Here is a 20,190-nt window from a genome sequence, read left to right as displayed (position 1 = left end):
CTCCTGTATTCTACCAAAAGAATACCACAGTGCTTTGTGGGCACCAGGAGTCAAAACTGACTTGACATCACACTTTACTTTTACTATATATGGAGAGAGAAGTCTGAGTCTTATTCCCTCAGTGACACCAATGATCAAAACTGCTAAGTATTTTCCTAACATAGAGACAGCTGAAATTTCTGAGTGCTCCTGAGCTTGGGAGTGCTTCTGGATCCAAAAACTCTCTTTGGTTTCTCAGGTTGAGGCAATGACCTTAAAACAGTGGTGCATATGCTGATAACCTCTAGGCTTGACTACTGTAATGCACTCTACGTGGGGCTGCCTTTGTATGTAGTCTGGAAACTGCAATTGGTACAGAATGCAGCAGCCAGAAGGGACCATATAACACTGATTTTAAAAGAATAGCACTGGTTGCCGATATGTTTCCAAGTAAAATATAAAGGGGTGGTTATTACCCATAAAGCCTTCAGTGGCTTGGGTCCAAGATACTTAAGAGAGCGCCTTCTTTGTCATAAATCCTGTCACCTATTAAGAGCATCTGGAGAGGTGTCAACTTGTTCACCCTCATCCAGTCCATTACTGCATCCAGCCAGTGATTCAGGACAGTCACCACCTCACTTGCATCTAATGAAAAAGAGAGATACAACTGAGTGTCATCCTCATACTTATGACACCTCAGGCCAAACCTCCAGATGACCCCTTCCAGTGATTTACTGCAGATGTTAAACAGCATAGGAGAAAGAATGTAATGCTGCGGAACCCCAAAACATAACTGCCAAGGGGTTGAGCAATAATCTCAGCACCACCTTTTAGAAATGAGCCTACAGGTAGGAGTGGAACCACCTCCAAGCAGTGCCTCCCACACCCAACTCATCTGGTGTGTAAATCAATAAATAGTAGTAGCAGGCCCAAGTGTAGTCCCCCTAACATAGCATGGTGAGCTGCCACACCTCTGCCCCATAACACCCCCATCTCATCTTGGCATGGCAGCCACTGTAGCACCTCCTCCTCCTCCCTCCAAGTAGGGAGTTGTTTCACTCCCTACCTTTCCAAAATGAAGGAGTACATGCATGAACAGTTTGGAACAGAAATAAGTGTGGCGGGCGCCACACTTCCTTCCACACTGTTCTCTACCCCCTGCCTTGTCAAAAGACATGGAGTATGACAAGTGGGTGGAGGAGCAGTGTAGAGAGGTGGAAGAGCAGCATGGTGCAGCAAGAACATTGCCACTGGTGACCAGAGAAGGGGTGGCCACCCACCCATTAGCTAATGGAGCAGTGAGGCTGATGTTCAGAGGCAGCGGGCTGGTAGAGGCAGTTAATCCATCACATCCACCAATGTGCCACCTGAGGTAGCTATGTCACAACACTGGCCCTAACTACTACTACTGCTGCATCTGCTGCTACCAGTAGTAGTAGTATACATGCACCCTAATCCACAATGCATTTAAACTGGAAATTAAGTGCTTTAAAGTCCTTAAAATTGACCAGCTCATGCCCTATCTCAGTAATTAATATTTTTCAGATTTTACTAAAAACTGCACCTTCTAAAGGATTTTTTTTTTCCATTTAAAAGCAGGAAAAAATGTTTTCTGGGTCTAGCAGTCCACCTTCGTGTCCACCTATGTGACTAACTGATTTGGCTTAAGTGTTGTGCCTTTGAGATTCAGCACAAATTAAAAATAGGTCTATTTCTGTACGGTCAGGTTACAGATATCAACTTTGCTCCTTGGCACTAGTGGACTGGGAGTTCCCATTTCAGCACCAATGAACACTGCCACCACAGAATACACGGGGAAATTCCACTTCCCAACAGACGGGGAAAACAAAGATACAGGACTGATTTTGCAAGTCTTGCTCAGCCAAAACTTCTGCTATTCATGGTCCCATTCCCAGTTTATTAAAAGCCCCAAACTCTCACTGACTTGTGAAAAAAGTTTAAAAATCAAACAAATGAAAGTTTTAGGATCAGCAAACTCAACATAAAACTCCTAGAGTGGCAATTCCTACTATAAATGATTAGTAAAATATACTTTGCTATAAAAAGTTCCCCATAGGCAATAGCATTTGGAAATGATGTTTGCTCATTAGCTTTTAAAAAGGCTATTTTAAAGTCGTTTGGTCATCTTACAGGCTCACATCAGACACACTGTATTCCATTCCATTTTGCAAAAGCACTTGCTCACCTTATAAAGGAGAGGGCTGCTGCAAATATATTCATGGAATTCACAATGAAAAATAAGATACATCCACATCACACTGAAGGGAGAAAACATTCGGCATATTATAGCAACTTTGCTTCTGGGCAGCAAATGAACAGACACTCGAGAAACACTGGCCCACATGTCCCCCAGTGGTATGAATGTGGGGGAAGGGCCCCGCCCCCGCAGAGCAGCTGCAGCATTGCTGGATTTAAGCATTTCTCTACAGACCAACATGGATGGAGGGGGACGGGAAGCAATTTTTTGCTTCTCTTACCTTCTTGCAAAAGCTCTTTTAGCTTCCAAGAATACGTCCCTGAGGGGTGTGCAACTCTGTTTAAACAGGGTGTTGTGGGCTGAATCAGATGAATGTCCCTCTTATGCAATTAAAGAATGCCCTGACAGTGCGTCAGAACATCCTGCAGTGATGTCAGGGTTCCATCCTCATCCTGATCACATATGCCAGCGAATTTTCATCCAATCTAGCCCAGTGATTGAACTTGGGTACATATCCCCACAAATGCAGGGTACAGATAGGAAGTGTCCTACTGTTGAACCTAATGTGCGCATAACTGTATGTGCATGATGTGAATATATGTGCATACAGATTTGTACATATGTTCAGTGCACAAAGACTGTACGTGCATTGCACATAATGTACCAACAGAACTCTAATTAAGCCCCTATGGTGCATCGAAATTGATATTGACATTGTATCTCAGTTACACCTAACAATTTGTCAGGCAACCCTAAGCATATTTACTTGGAAGCAAATGTTGGTAAAATCAATGGGACTGTTCTCATGGAGCATAGTAAGAACTGGGTTATTAATAGGATTTTTCTTCTTCTTTCATTTGCTCAGCTTGGCAGAATATCCAAGGTAACACCTACAGCTCATGCTAAATGGAACTTAACTGAAAACAGATACATTATGCAACAGCATCTAAAACTGAAGTTACACACAAAACTAGATTGTGGGCTTGTCTATTAATCACAATTCAGAACCAAAAAAAATATGCAGCTTAATAGAATTGTTGTTGTTTACATTCAATTATTTTTAAATAGCTTTGTTCTAAGTTTTTCTGGTTCATTCCCATGAAACTTTACAAATGACTATTGTCTGGGCAATAGGAATCCCTTACCTATTTTTCTGTCTTTTGTCTTCCCATCTATTATCTACATTTGAAGAGTTTGTGCAAAATAAAGTCATATTTCCCAATTACCTACAGATAACAAATTTTGCATACACAATCCTGCCACTTGAATTAGCTGAACACACTACATAAATTAGCTGAATGCACTACTTTTTACATTGGAATATTGACGGGAGGGGAGAGGTTTAGTTTTATTACTATTTTAAAAGACATTCTGAATATAATATCATATCGTAACTATTATTGTTCTCCACAGATTTTGAACACTCAGTAATCAGATCAATAATTCAAAAATGACACCATAGGAACATAGGAAGCTGCATTTTGCCAAGTCAGACCATTGGTCCATTTAGCTCAATATTGTCTTCACAGAGCAGCAGCAGCTTCTCCAAGGTTGCAGGCAGCCCTATTTTGGAGATGCCAGGGAGGGAACTTGGAACCATTTTTTACAGGATATGAATTACTTCTCCACACACACACATGCACACTTATTAACAGTAGGATTCACTTTGGAGTAAACATGCAAAGGACAGTACTGTTAGGCAACTGCTATAGACGAGACTCAGCAAGCCAGCAATATATACTCTGAACAAGTTAGACACACATCCCAGCTTGCTATGGTGGCTCAGTTGGCCCACACAGTTTTAGTAAAATGGAGGCAAAAACCACCTTTACTGAGAGAAAAGGTTGCTACTGGGGAGAATCAATCAGGCTATTTGGTATGTGTTGAGATTGGCATACTCAGTTGATAACCCTGTTGTAATGGGGATTGCAAAACTTAATAATTTGGGGAAAAATACTCAGTGGATTATGCCTCCTCAAAAAAGGGCATTCTGCTATAGACCTGAAATTTTGAATATACTTAAAAATACAAATAAAAATAAGAATGGTAAAAAACTCTTGGCTGAACTTAGTTTGCCACAAGGGAAATCAGCTTCTTGGAGGAATAAATTTTGAAACTGTGATATGGCTGGTCATTAGAAATGGATGGGCATGGTACCTACACAGAACCTGGTGTCACTTGCTATGCAGTTGCTCCATAAACAATTTCAGGTGGATTGGAGGGATAGATTGGATTTTATGACCAAAATAATGTTTCTGGCCCAAAATGGTAAAATGCAGTTTTTACACTTTAATAACTGCACAGGGTTTTTTGAGAAAGCTATTTGGCGTACCTAATTGTGTGCCCAATGTGGCAGTCCACCGGGAGGCGGGCCTACTCAAATTGGAATCCAGGGCATGGCTAATAAGAATATTTTACTGGATTAAACTCCATCTTTACCCGACGGGACCAATTCCTAAATTCTTATCGGTTGAGCCGCAATCACCCTGGAGTAGGAAGATAACAGACAAACTTAGTCAAAGTGGACTGCCTACTCCTGGAGGGTGGCGAAAACACAGCCCATAGACTGGTGAGAAAGAGATTGATAGACATAGATTTACAAACTGAGAAGGCCAGCTTACCGCTTTTCTACAAATCAATCTATGCTAAGGCGGATCTTACTCCGGCAGCATACTTATTTACAATCACCTTAAGTAAATTTAGATGGGCCTTCTCTAGGGCTAGGTTCAACGTTCTCCCATCGGCTTTACTGTACAGGAAATACGCAAAATTACCCTATGAAGAAAGGAAATGTCCTTGCGATCAGGCGGTCGAAACTATGGCCCACATTTTATTGAAATGCCCTATATATCAGGACATAAGGCATCAATTAATTGGTCCATTATTAAAAGATCTGAATGGAAAAGATGATGACCTGGTGGTAACATACTTATTAGATGACAAGGATATATCAACTTCTGCCGCAGTAGCCAAGTTTTGTTATGTGGCCTCAAGATTACGGCCCTCAAAGAAATAGAGTCTCTGAGGCTTCTGGGAAGCTACAATATGCACATGTACTCCATTTTCAGTGATTAACTGGTTTTTATTTAATGTTTCAAATTTTCTGAAAGTATGTTTTGTTTTCTCTTTTTTGTAAATGTAAATGTGTTGTATCATTTGGTCAAAGACCGTAAATAAATACTAAACTAAACTAAACCTGCATTATGTGTATTTGTATTTGCAGCTCTTTCTCTCTCTTTCTTGCTCGGTATGTGTATGTATGAGAAATAGGGGTGTGCAGAACGCTTTAAGCTCAAAATGTTCCAACTCAAAACGGGCCATTTCAAGTGTTTCGAGCTCGAAACAGAATGCCCTTCAAATGAAGGGCCTATTTCGAGTTCGGAAAGGAATGACCCCATTCTTAGCTGGAACGTTCCAAGCGCCATTTTGGAGTATTTTTCCCTTGCTGACTGGTTTTGGCACTGATTTGTATGATAACAAGCCAACCAAGAAGCAAGGAGATTGCAAGACAATCAGAAGTCAGCAAGGAAAAACATGTCTTCAAAATGGCACTCAGAATGCTCAGAATATTTGACCAGTTGTTCCAACGGAATGTTTTGGGAATTTGTGTTCTACTCTGAGCTCAGAACGCAACACAAATCCTGTTCCATGCACATCCCTAATGAAGAAGTGAACAGTTTGCCTTATAATATACTGCATTTCTCTTTTTCAGCCAGATGCCCTGCTACAGTATGTTAATGCAACAGCACCTGGGAGCACAGCCAGTCTGAAACAGTACAGCAGAGGGTTCTGCCATTTCACAGGGTCCCCTCAGAAAGTGTTTGCTTTGCCTGTGTAATATTCTAAAAATAGCAACGCACATCAAACTATATCCATCTTGCACTGAAATGCAGCTACTACAGAAGATCTACAAGCATTCTGGGGTACCTAGCTCACCTTTTATCTGACAATCATTTAGCTTGCTAAATGATTGTGGGTTCCTTTTCAACCTCTAAAGCTCTCTCTTTTTGTTCTAATACAGCACAGAGAGCTATAACTGTTCTTGCTACTAACACTTTAAAATCATAGGTATGTTCAGATATTAAAAGTTCTTTCCAATATGAAAGGTTAGCCTTTGTGGCAAATTTAATATTATTTTATGTGCAATTTAAAGGGAGTTAAATGTTTTATAGCTATTTACAGATTAATGCTGTCATAACAGTTCTTTCTGTTGTATGTTAACAGAGTAAATAATCTTCATATAAATGTAACCATCACTAAAAGGTTTATTTCATGCTATACAATATATTTTTGCATACGGAAGGTTCTGTATGCAGAAGGTTTCAAGTTCACTCCCTGACAGCTCCAAAATATGGCTAAAAGAGACTCCTGCCTGCAGCCTTGGAGAGGCTGCTGCCAGTCTGTGTAGACGATACTGGACTAGATGGTCCAATGGTCTGACTCAGTATAAGGCAGCTTCCTATGTACCTTAATTTTAGAGAAACTTTTTCAAACATGTTTGCATTTATTCCATTTTTAACATCTGAAGTTCATATTTTCATCATTCAATGAGAAAGGAGGGACCTCAAAACATAAATTCATTTCTCCTTTAATTGCTTGAAAGTCTACATAATAACAAGTGTATTTAAAAAACAACAAAAAAAAACCCTAGCACATAGTAAATATGATGCCTTTCCATTTAGCATAAAACATTATCATTTGAAATGCAGTGATAAGAGGTAGGAGTGTTTTACGGGACATAAATAGATTTTCAAAAGGGTTTTCGTACAGTTTCATACAGTTGCAAGAAAGAATATTATTATATTACAGGAGTAATATATTACATATTAATATCTAATATATTATTATATATTACAGGAGTAGGTCAAACCTTTACTTGGCATCAGAGGCTTTCCTTAATTTCCATACAAATATCATCTCAATGCACTATTAGCCAGATTTGGAAAGGGGCTGTTGTTCAGTGGATATAATTCATTTATTTTATTTTATTTTATTTTATTTTATTTTATTTATTTAACGTATTTTATACTGCCCATAACTCACAGCTCTGGGTGGTTTACAACAAAGCTGCCTGATATGTGCATCTCTAGGTGGTATACAGAGCTTAAAACAAAACAAATGTAGAACAGAATAAAAACAGTTAAAATTTCACACAGAAATAGTAAAAGCAATCTCATAAGATAAAAACAAATTAAACAACTTAAAATTAATTTCAGTTAAAAGCCTGAGAAAACAGGTGCCTCCTGAGGGTCTTCCTAAAAGCAAACTGAGAAGGAGATGTTCTTATTTCAGCAGGGGGCACATTCCAAAGCCCTGGGGCAGCCACAGAGAAAGCCCGGTCCCGAGTCGCCACCAAATGAGTCGGCGGCAAATGCAACCGGACCTCTCCAGCAGTGCTCCCTCTAATTTTTCCCATCTGTGTATGGAATGAGTTTTGTTCTGGGTGGCAGTATCAAGGCAGTGTGTGTACACATGCATTCAGAGTGGGGCCTTCCTAATTCAGCCTGAGTGGGATCTAAAATTAACTGAGTGGACCTCAGAAAACTTGTGAGCGTGCACATGTGCACACACCTTAGAGGGAACAGTGCTCTCCAGATGGTCTTAATAAGTGATAGGGTTCCTGACAATGAAGGCACTCTCATATGCTTTGCATACAAAATACCCCAGCTGCTCCTAGTCAGAGGGATTGAGCTAGATGGACCAATGGCCTGACTCAGTATAAGGCAGCTCTATGTGTTTTAGTATATGCATATGTAGAGATAACTTGATAAACTTTAATGAAAAGTAATAATGGCAAAAAAGATAGTCAGTTACCATTCTGCACCTTCTGGTAGAAACCGTGATCCATTTAACTTCTATAGAGCCCCTTTCATGGTATGATGCTCCCTTATTTAGAGCCATACCACTGGCCCTTCTAGCTCAGAGCAGTTTACCCTGGCTAACATCCAGACTAACACTGTACTAATGCAACAAACACAGATGTTTGTCCCTGGCAACAACTTTTCAAAGTTTCAAGCAGAGATCTTCAGGCCTGCTAGCTGAAATCCAGGTTTCTTAAATGGAAACCTTGAAGCTTCTGCATGCAAAGCATGTACTCTAATGCTGACTTTGGAGTCTCCAGTATCCAGAACATTGTTCTGGAGTTTCGCAGGATATAAAATAAAGCTTTGGAATTACAAGTGTATTAATCAGTGTATCATTCAATGCCTAAGCAACATCTCCAGCATATGTTTTGAAGTACTGATTCACATAGATTTACATCTGCCCACAATTCTTAGTGGGTTTTTCACTGCTGTGTGGGAGAGGGAGGGGGAAGAGGAAGCAGAAAATGCTAAAGTGCTGCTTGGGAGCGGGCTCAAATACTTTCCTCCATTTCCTACAAGCCCAAGATCACGTCTTCATCTCACTGTATTGAATCAGGAACTGATCACAATTTCAGTAAAATACCATAAGCATGCAGCCTGATAATTTAATTCAGCATTGGTTTATTTATTCAAACCACAGACCTTTACAAAATAGTCTGACCAGTGGTAAAGTAAATTTCAGCAGTTGTTTGTATTAATATAAGAAACTTGGATCCAAACAAATTCTTGGACAACTCTTCCTCAAGGCAGGTCTCTTGCCTTGAACTGAACTATTTCAAAATACCTGTGGCAATGTGACAACTTTGATAATATATTGGGAGGAATCTATATTGTGTTGTAAAGAATATTAAATGGATATTCATGTATCAGGTTTCCAGTTTTTTTTGCACATCTTGATATATGTATTACATTTTATTCATTAAGAGAAAAAGTTAGTAGGGGGCATATGTGTGATACTCAAAATAGGCAAATGAGTGAAAGTAATTTGCTAGGTGTTAAAATGGGAAGTGTCTGGGGATTGCATCTGTCTTGTGTTTTGTGATTCCCACATAATGACTGTTCTCCAAGGGCTTGCATGAACAGGGATATCAGAACCTGTTTAATAATATGTGGTCTAAACAAAATGTTACACATCTTTATTTATGTATGGATATGATGAGCAAACTCCCCTCCATTGGTTTGTTGTTTTCAAGCAGTCCCAGAGAACTCTTGGGGAAAGGGTCACCACAAACTGGCCACACACTTTTGCTTAATATACCACAGTGCCCCAGTTACTGTATGCCTCCTGTGGGGATGAATTTTATTCTTCTAGAGATCACAACTACAGCATCCCTGACTGAGAACAAATTCTCTCATATGTACATGTTTCTCTGAATGATCCACTTACAAATGTAATATAACATCAGAGGAGGGGACTCATTAAGGATTCCAAATCAACTTCTGTGAATACAGATACGACTAATATGAATTTTCAACAAAAGTTCCCAAAGTGGCTTACATAGATATAAATAAATAAACAAAAGGGCTTCTGTCCCCAAAGGGCTCACAGTTTAGAGAAAAAAAGAAACATAAGATAGACACCAGCAACAGCCACTGGAGGGATAGATAGGGCCACTTGCTGGATAGGGCCAGTTGCTGTGAGCAGCAGATGCCCGGAAATTAGAAAGCCACAGAAGCTAAGATGTATTGTTCTTTGGGTTTCTTCTTCCCAACATTACATTACTCATCATGTGAGTAGATAATTCACATAAGGAGTTAAACAAGCCTTCTGAATAATTTCACAAAAGGTATTAGCCCATGCATATGTCTGCTAGGCTGACTATGAGTGCACACACACCTGTGGTGTGTGGTGTTTTTAAATCAACATTTTAAATGTTTGATCACCCAGATATGAGTCTTTCTTGCCATAGGAGACCAAGCAAAATGGCTATTTACAAGCCTGAGTAAAATGCACAAGTGATCTGACTGAGGTAACATAGGAACTGGCTTGGAATCATTTATCACAAGACGAAACAGAAGTAAGCCAAGCCCATAAATATCCAGGGAATCTATTTCTTACAACTGGCTCACTTGAGCTTTGGATAATGGCTGTTATCTCACGATGATGGATCGTGAAATTGCAAATAAGCCCACAGATATTTCTAGCCCTCAAAAAATTTTACTATCTCATTTGCCCATATACACTACCCATGCACGTGATTTCTGACATATGGCAGCCTAAAGAAATTAAAAACACACACACAGAACCTAATCTCTTCCAGTTTACAAAAGTTCCCTTTCCCAGAGAAAATTCTTCCTTTGCCACAGATGACCATGTGAGAGGCTATATAGAAAGTGACACAAACAGGCACCAAGCTGTAACAGGGCAAAACAGAGAAGATCTGAAATTTCACTGTAGGGATTAACTTGACACAAGTTTGAGGTTCACTATTATAGAAATATGACTTCAATTAGTGGCGGTAAATTAAAAAGATGAATTGTAATTGGATCTATTATGAAGGTTAAGTTTTAGCCACTGCTAAATAATATAATATTGAAAACACTGGGTACATGTTCCATCACTGCTGGTGCTAGCTCATTGAAACAGGACTTTGTGACTGCCCTGCCCAAGCCTACAAAATGGACAGAAATTACCTAGCAGCAGCGCTTGATGGAGAGCACCTCCAAAATTTAAATATGGCAAACAATGTCAAGCAAGTGACAAAACCTTTGGATCACCAGCTTTGGTGCCTAAGGCCCTCAAGCATTAGAAAATCTGTGTGCCAGCTATCAAATATCCACAAACAGCAATCATATATACAACTTGATGATAATAACACTGATGTTATCGATGTGATAAGACATCTTTCAACATTATCCTGCAACAGGCAAATCTATGTTGACCAGGAATGCAACAAATCCAACCGGCATGGCAAACGCCACAACAGGCATTCACTAGCCAAAACAAACACAGAGAAATCAATCTGCTTTTCCCGCTATTACTGTGACTTCTGTCCAATCAGTCAATCTGGCATAGCAGACCTCCAGAAACCAAGCAGAGTTGGGAGTTGAAGATGTGGCCCATCTTGATTCAATTTCAACTGTAAATACTTGATTATAAAAACGGCATTATTTCATTTTAAGAAAAATAAGCAAACTTCATCTCGCAACTTTCAGTGTATCTGAGGGCAGCACCACAGGATACAGACCTCACTTCTTTACACATCACACCAGAAGCAAAAAAGAAGGATCAATTAATCATTCACATATTCATTTTTCACCAGTTTCTATAAGATGTGAAGCCATCTTATAATTCTTAGGCAGATTTAGAATCCAGTTAATAATAAGTACTTGGATTTAAACCACTACCTCAGTTCCACTGAAGTCAATAGGACTATGGAATTTTAAATACAAGCACTTCACCTGAATGCACTGGTGCACCCAAGCTGTATAAGATCAAAGCCATGTTCAGACATGAAAAAATCAGGGACTGGGCAGGCGGGACTTCCAGGCACACTCTGGGACATAGTACACGAGTACAATATCCCTCTTTTTCTTGTCTGAACAGAGCTTTTGTGTACATGTTTGGAATGAGACAAATCTGGAATACAAAGAACAGAAAACTGAGGTAGAAGATACTCACATCTGAAGATAAACACATATTTGAAAACAACGACTTTAAATATCTTAAGCATCAAACATTTTCTTGAGGCAGCAATACATCTATAATGCATTCTTTGGAATGTAGAGGCCTAATTTTCAAAGCTGGGACGTATATGAGCAATTTCTTTATTGACAGCATTAATAACCAGTTTCAAAAATCACACACACGCTTTATGTAAGGATTTTTAAATTTTGTATCTCCAGCCTTCTGACCACAAGCAGCAACAATCCCGACACACACATCGAAGAGATGGTTTTCAGTTCAAAGATTTGTTTGCTTTTTTAAAAAAAAATCACTATTACTTCAATATTTTCTATTACCAAAAAAAGGTGTCAACTTTGCCCTAAAAACTAACAAATTTATTGCAGCATGAGCTGTTGAAGTAGGCTTCAGCTGACTTCACAAGATGCATCTGACAAGGCAAGTTCTATCCTTTGAGAGCTCATACTGGAATCAATTAGCCTTTAAGGTACCTTATGACTCTTTCTTGTTTGGGCTCCTACAAACAACATAACTTCTCTTCTAGTATTCATAACATGATACTTCTAATTCTAACTAGAGCAAAACCATAATTCTAAAATAAGAGTGCTGGAACTTGTAGCACCACCAATAAGGTATAGCCTGACCTTTCTAAAAAGCCCCTACAATCCTCCTGCTGTCAAAAAGAAATATGAAATTGCAAACTTCATTAATGAGAAAAAAATAGTATTGTCCAGACTCAATAGCCTTATTGCTTACAATTCTTTCTATTTCTATTTTTGTAGCCTTGAAAAGAATGATAATATTTACTCACTTTCAATGAATCAAAGCAGGCGATTACTCGTCCATTTTCAACTTGGCAGCTTTTCGATGGATGTGCAAATTTACATTCCGTGTCTGGTCGTGAGCAAGTCCCTCTTTGGAACTCTCGACACACTTCCAGTGTTAGCCATTTTGTGTCCCGGATTGGTGTGACACTTACAGCCATGTTTAGATTTTACAGGTAGTTAAAATTTTCAATGAAAAGCACAAACAAAAACAAAAAAAGGCCAAACTGATAAGACTGAAAATGATGAAAAATGTCACCTCCAAAATACTTCCCCAACACCCAAGCCCAACGTTAAAAGAAGATGTAAAATGTTGTTGTCGCAACAGCAAGGAAAAGATTTCCCACTAGGAAGTCACAGCATGAAACTGTCGATTTTTGTACTTAGAGAAATGCTAAGATCATAAGTAAAATGAGCATTTAAAAGTGTGGCCTGGAAGTAGCCTTGTGCTCTCAGTTACCCATTCTGAGTGCCAAATTTGAGCCCAAAATGCAAGCAGCAAAACGTGGCAGACCCTTCGACACAGAATTTCCAAGCTGCTCTCAGGAAAAGTTGTCTGAAAGGTAATCTCCACACAGCTGAATTTGCAATTTTTTTATTTTATTTTTTTGGTGTGGTGCAATTGGTATTGATTAGTTTGGCACAGACAGATACAGCAGTTTATAGCAACAAATCGAGAAATTATTTATTTTTTCTCTTCTATTTGATTTTTTTTTTTCCTGGCAGAAGATATCTCACTTTTCCAGCAAACTTTTACTTCTATAAGAATAACTAAAGCAGCCTAGGGCAATGCCTGATGCTTAGAGCTTTTTTCTTGATTATAAGTAGAAATGAGGGGGGGGAGGTGGCTGGGCTAGAGGTGGAGGGTGGATGTGGTGTCGTCGCAGTCTAGCTGGCAGCAAGCAAGGCAAAAAGCAGAGACTGCTCTAGAAGCGGTTCCAAGCAGCAAAGACGTCAGGAAAGGCACTTCTTAGTACCAACCTGTAGAAAAAACAGATACGTTAAAATTTACCAAGCAGCATTTCACTGATGTCTCAAAGCATAATAAAGTAGCCACGTGCTCCTTCAGTCTACTACTACACAGCATGATACTCTTTCAGTCTCCAACAAAATACTTACAGTGTAGCATAGTGCAGCCAGCCATCGTAGATTTATTAAAAAGGGGGCCGTTTTCCCCTTCTGAAGCAATGCATGATAGGGAGATAACCAATCACAGATAGTGTTGCAGCAATATTCTGGGCAGAAAGCCAATAGTGTGGGCTGTCTTATGAAAGGTCGAGCCTGTCAGACGTTCATTACTATGCTATAAGCAGAGAAAATGTCCATCAGATGCGACTTATTCCACTGCAAGAGGACGACCATGTGGGTTTTGAATTTACCCAACATGCAGTTAGTGGATTAAACCATGTTAGTTTTCAAACAGCTTCCAACTCAAGCACAAGTGCCTGCGGTGACCAGACAGAGGGAGAAGGGGAAGGGAGAAAGGAAGGAAAGAAGCAAGCTTCCCAACTGCAGATCATTTTTAGACTGTTTTCTCCCTGCTTTGCATCGAGCACAGCAAGCACAGAGCACGCCTACTGTATCTGACAGATGGATATAAAAGGAAAAGGGGGTGTTCACAAATGGTACAGTCTCCTGACCTATCCAATTTACTTCCTTCTAAATCTCAAGTCCTGCCTCCTCCACAGAAAGCAGCACTTTTTTTTGTACTGGTGAACTATTCTGTTCTGTCAGCACAGACACTGCCTGCATATCCTACGCAAGTTAGGTAGGAGCAAAAATACCTTCCTCACTCCCTGAGGCAACCCTAGGTCGAACAAGGGGAGACAGGAAATGCTGTCGGGGTGCCTGGCAATATACAAGTCAATCCCTGGGGGGAAACTGATTCCACTGCAGGAATCTTAAATATTAAGCAGCCAATCTGGTTTAAACAACATGATACGCTTCCGATCAACACTTCTGATTTAAAGCGATAGCATCAGCAAATGCCTACTGTTTTTGAGCCTCACTTTCATGCCAGAACTCTTCTCTTCAGGAGCTCACATTTTAAAATGGCTTCTTTATGTGAGCAGTTTGCTTTGCATTAAACTAGTCAGGATAAGGTTTTCCAGGAAGGGGGGGGGAGAGATGAAGATGGTGATGATTATTATTCAAAGAGGCAAACAACTGCGGTATTTCTTGGCCCTTGGGAAGGAGAAGAGCTGTTGTAAATTTTATTAACCAAATTTATATGAAGGGGCATTTACAAAATACTCTATTTCTTTTAGCTGATGCCGAATAAATACCAGCTGCCTGTGAGTTTTCACAATTAGAAACACTTTGTTCTCCCCTTAGAACGCATGCTCCTTCAGTAAACTCTTAGCATCGTTTGTCCCCATAATCACAATGACAATCACAATCACAATGATTAAAGCATGAAAAAGAGTGGCAATATTGCAAGAGTGGCAATAAATCAAAGCCAGGGATCAGCAATTGTTGCTGATGATGAGAATTGTTGGTTCTTCTGTGCTTGATTTGGGTAGTACTACTGCTTGCCTAAATATTAATGGTTTTTACTGTTCATTGGTTTTGGCTTATTCGACTGGCACTTCTTATCTTTTTTGTTGTAAGACATTTTGGGCTGCCCACTGGCAGAAAAAGCAGGATATAAATGTTTCAGTATCAATCAGTCAATAACACTGGCAGCCCTGCTGGGTCCAAATCCAGCTCCCTGAGAGATACTATATGCCCATCCTGTTGTCAATCCAGAGGCAAGAAAGGCATATGAAGGGAGATGTGATCGTGGCTGAGGGACCATTGCCAACAGAGCATTTAAAAAAAAAAAAAAACAGTAGCTGAGCTCTTGCACGTTACCCTCCACTTATCCTCAAAAGTAGCCCTCCAGCAAAATAAGCTGCAAGCCAAATGGCTCAATAGGCTATGATTCTCCAATTCCTTTTCTATGTTTTCCCAGGCTTCCATATGACCAGGAAGGCCACATACACTTCTCTGGCCTGGATGGGTTGTGTACTTCATAACAACAACTTTGCTTTTATTTGAAACCCACTTCAGATTAACATGCACTAGATTCCTTCATAGCCAAGAAACCAAAAAGAGGAAACCATGAGGAGCCCGCCATTTGCTCTGCTATTAACCCTTTTAAACCCTACTGTTCCTGCTGTGTTGATTAAGATACAATGTGGTATCTTAAATAAGTGCCATAAGTGCAACACTAACCAAGCAGGACACAGAAAGCCTCTGTGATTAGGTTAGACTGTGTTGCAGCCAGCCTTGGTATGTCACTGGAATTTAGCCTATGAAAACACATCCAGATTTATGAATCTGGAGTGCTCTTGCAATCATGAATGCTCAATGGAATCACCACATTGCCCCTTAAATGCTCTTTGGAAGAGTGGATAAAATCCTTTTTGCCATTAACCATTCTATCAGAACAATTAGTGTGTCAAAGCACAAACTAATTGATACTACCTGCAGTTACAAATGAGAGACTGCAAATGGAATAACAATTTTGAAATTTTTACCATTTCTGACCATCACTCTTTGTTCAGAATGAGCCCTTTTTCACGATCCCATGAGCGGGCTTGAGGGTGGTTGGTGGGGAAGGCTAAAGCAGATTGATTACCTTCCCCACAGACGATCTTGTAGAGTTGCTGGGCACGTGGATCACCCATCCAGATGAGTCGCTGATGCCCTAGGCAGCACAGAGATTCAGGGGCCTGGACGCATTGTCCCATCCCCAAGAAATCCCACAATCCCACCGCAAGTGTGCGGTGCCTTGTGGGGATCCCCCCCCCCTCCGCCAGCGATGGACAGGAGTCCACTCCTCTGTCAGCACCAGTTGGGAGCAGCCATGCTGACACACAAGCACTTAGCCCAAGTTAAGGGCACACTCATGCCCATAACCTCAGCTAACCAGTGGGCTTCATAGGCGGGTTTGCCATCGAGGTGCCGCTGGGAGCCCTGGGGCTCCTGGCAGTTCTCACAGGCAGCCAAACCCAGGCTTAGCTGCCCTAGCCCAACCAGATGTCTCCAGCAAACCATGAAAGCAAGAGCCTTCCCTCATTGCTTAGGAATATAGGTAGCTACCTTATACCATGTGTCCTTTTACTAATGTCAGGCCACTGGTCCATCTAACTCAGAATTTTCTATATTGACTGGTAGAGGCTCTCCAAGGTTTCAGGCAGCAGTCTTTCTCAACCCTACCTGGAGATGCCAGGGTTTGATCTTGAGACATTCTGCATGCAAAAGAGTTAGGGTCTGCATGCAAAAGTGTTAGCATGCTATATAGCAATCCAGGGTTCCCTCTAAGGTGTGCACATGTACACACGTTCACAAGTTTTTTGATGTCAGCTCAGTTAATTTTACATGCCACTCATTTTGAATCAGGAAGACCCCACTCTGAATGCATGTGTGCACACACTGCCTTGATACTGCCACACAGAACAAAACTCATTCCGCACACAGATGAAAAAGCTTAGAGAGAACATTGTACCATCCCCTTGTTCTTCCCCTAGCCCCTGGTATTCAGCACATTTATTATTAACAATCAGCCAGACTGGATCATCTTCCTGTCACAAATCAAGACGCTTTATGAAAGAACTGGTTACTAAATCTCATAATGCCCACCTATCATACTTAAATCTATAACAAAGATACTTATACATTTGTGCTGCTCCAAAATTGGTTTAGCAAACAGAGATAAGGGGCTGAAAAAAACTAAGTTTGAGCAGATTCGAAGTACTGCAATAGGTCACTTTAATTTTTGTCCCATCATTACTTGAAACATTGAGGTGGGTCTCACAATCAAGCGAGCTTAGCCCGCTCTCCCTGCACACGATCAGTCAGTCTGCTCCGGGCAGCCGAACTGGCTGCCCACATGACTGCTGGCTCCGCTATGGAGCTGGCGGGGGATCAGGGGCCATGAGGCCCCTGGAAGTTCCAGCATGCCCTGCATGAGTGCACAGGGCATGCTGGAGAGACCCCTGAGCCGGGAGGATGCTTTTGAGCCTCCCGGTTGGGGGTCTACCTGTCAGTTGCCACGGCATGGAGCCACGCTACGGCAACACACAAATAGAAAAACCGGGTTTGCAGAGCGCTTGCTCCACAAACCCGGTTTAAGGGCAGGGCTACTTAAGCGGGTGACCCACTTAAGAACCACCGGGCTCGCAGCCGAGCCCGATGGTTCTCACAATGGGAGAAAATTGGGCTAGCCTCCGCTAACCCAATTTTCTCCCATCGTGTGAATAGACTCATTGTGTTAAAATGGAAATTAAGATACAGATATTAAAAGTAGCTATAAAAATTAATTAAAATATAGCCATTAAAATGTTTAAAAAAATAGAGCTAAGGCTGCATAGCCTAGTTTCCAGAGCATGAGCCCCCACCACAGCCCAGCCAGCTACTTCTCCCCGTACATCTTCTGTCAAATGCTGTCACTGTTGGACAATTTCCTGAACTTTTTGCAAGGCTTTGACCTTCTTCTTGTCAAGATCCCGTACAATGGCCCCATAAAGTCATATCCCCTTCTAGTTTTATTTAGCCTGCCTATTCCCAGACCTGAAATAAAAATGTAGCGAGGTGGGGGGAGTGCTAAGCTGTCCATTCTTGCATTTTGCATTATTGTGCTTTTTTTCCCCCCACCTGAGTTTCACTGGGACAAAGTTTGCAAACCCTTGAACTGCAAATATTTAACTGACATCACTGGGAAGTAAGTTCAAGGTTCAACTATTTTGAGGATCTGCAACCAGGCTTATTCTGATCTGAGTTCAGAAACTTTGGTGAGAAACACCAAACAGAATACTAAGTATTTAATAAGACTGGAGAGGGCATGGTTTATAACACAGTTCCAAATTACCAGGATAGAGCACACTAGCACCCAAGCCTGTTTTAATCTGTATGAAGCCACACATCAGTTCTTTATATGCTCCAAGTGCTGCAACATGTTCATTATTTCCACCGCCCCCTATTTGTCTTGCTATCAGTTTTCACATAAGCAGGACTACTGTGGTTACAAGGAGAAAGAAGTAAATAAACATTAACTAGGGAGAATACAAGGTAGGCAGAACAGAATTAAAGAGGGTCATGTGGAGAGGGCATGAAATTGTACTAGATATACTTCACAAAGCCAATTATAGATTGACCCTGATTTTTCCATCTGCCCTTTACACATTTTTCATTTTTTTAAGCGAACACTAAGGTGGATCCTAAAGCAAAATACTGCCATTTAAAGTGCACTTTAGCCCTAAAAATATGGGCACAAGTATTGCATTAATTTGTTGAATATCTTGATTAACCATCAGATGACACTTTAATATCCATTTCCTAAATCACAGCACAATACCTTATGGGCAGAATGTCATCATATATTTTGCTCCCATTGCTATGTGTATAAATAATAAAAACAGATAAAAAGATTAAAACATTACAATTAACATTTAAAATGTTAAAACTATTAAAACACAATTAAAACAATATCTAATTAAAAGCCTGGGTGAACAAATGTGTCTTGACTGCCTCCTTAAAAGTTGTAAGAGATGGGGAGGCTCTTATTTCAGCAGGAAGTGTGTTCCAAAGCCTCGGGGCAGCAACAGAGAAGGCCAATCCCTGAGTAGCCACCAGACGAGCCGGTGGCAACTGCAGATGAACCTCTCCAGATGATCTCAGTGGGCGGTGTGGTTCATAGCAAAAGGCATTCTCTTAAATACCCAGGGCCCAAGCTGTTTAGGGCTTAATAGATTATAACCAAAACCCTGTATTTTGCTCAGAAACTTATTGGCAACCAGTGTAGATCTTTTAAGACAGGAGTTATACGGTCTCTCTGAGATGACCCAGAGACCAACCTGGCTGATGCATTCTGGACCAACTGCAGTTTCCGGGCTACGTACAAAGGCAGCCCCACATAGAGCACATTGCTGTAATCAAGTTTGGAGGTGACCAGCAAATGTTCTGAGGTTAGTAATAATACTTATTATTTATTTTATTTTTTATATTTATACCCCGCTCTTCCTCCAAGGAGCCCAGAGTGGTGTACTACAGACTTGAGTTTCTCTTTTACAACAACCCTGTGAAGTAGGTTAGGCTGAGAGAGAAGTGACTGGCCCAGAGTCACCCAGCTAGTATCATGGCTGAATGGGGATTTGAACTCGGGTCTCCCCGGTCCTAGTCCAGCACTCTAACAACTACACAGTGCTGGCTCCGTACTATTAAACAAATAAGTATTAAAATGTACAAGCACATTCTTCCTCACAATTGTCTACATTTGCTCATCCTTAAAATATTTGAATGTATGCCTTAACGTTAATCAATGCTAACCTGTTATCTGAAAGTATAGCCTTGATCAGATTAGTGATTTCTGAAATAAAACTGAATTAAGGATAACTATCTGTTGAGAGCTTTAGTGACAGAGGCACAACATTTGCCTATGATTTTAATATTTTCTAATAAATTGTGTCTGCAGCACATTGGGCTTTTGCCTTCTCTTTTTAAGGTTAATATTAAAAGTCATTCTATATAATCTCACGAGCTGGTGAAAGTTGATGTGAGAAAATAGAAAATATATATCTTCTGTGTGAGATTCTAGAATATTTGTACTTAAGCAAGTGATATCACAGGGACATTCAGAAAGAGAAGAGCACGCAGAGGGAGAATGGGTACACAACTAGTGACCCACACAGACCTGCA

At 40.6% G+C, this 20,190-nt stretch overlaps 1 protein-coding gene across 17 annotated transcripts in view; it reads right to left on the bottom strand.

Moving 5' to 3' along the window:
* The window catches only part of MBNL1 (muscleblind like splicing regulator 1), a 243,927-nt gene that overhangs the window by 186,535 nt on the left and 37,202 nt on the right, over window positions 1–20,190 (bottom strand). For 12 of the 17 annotated variants that reach the window (XM_053307259.1, XM_053307253.1, XM_053307244.1 and 9 more), the window contains exon 2: window positions 12,498–13,491. The exons of 2 other annotated variants lie outside the window; for them this stretch is intronic. In XM_053307259.1, the coding sequence (XP_053163234.1) occupies window positions 12,498–12,671 (174 nt within the window). In that variant the 5' untranslated portion in view covers window positions 12,672–13,491. Of the gene's footprint in view, window positions 1–12,497; window positions 13,492–13,629; window positions 14,205–14,294; window positions 14,402–20,190 lie in introns of those variants that run through there. 3 more of the 17 variants (XM_053307246.1, XM_053307247.1, XM_053307245.1) reach the window with 3 other exon arrangements.

Source organism: Hemicordylus capensis, chromosome 3 (genome assembly GCF_027244095.1).
Source record: "Hemicordylus capensis ecotype Gifberg chromosome 3, rHemCap1.1.pri, whole genome shotgun sequence".
NCBI classification, from domain to species: domain Eukaryota; kingdom Metazoa; phylum Chordata; class Lepidosauria; order Squamata; family Cordylidae; genus Hemicordylus; species Hemicordylus capensis.
The sequence above is the reverse complement of the archived record's forward strand: the minus strand, read 5'-3'. Positions and strand labels throughout refer to the sequence as shown.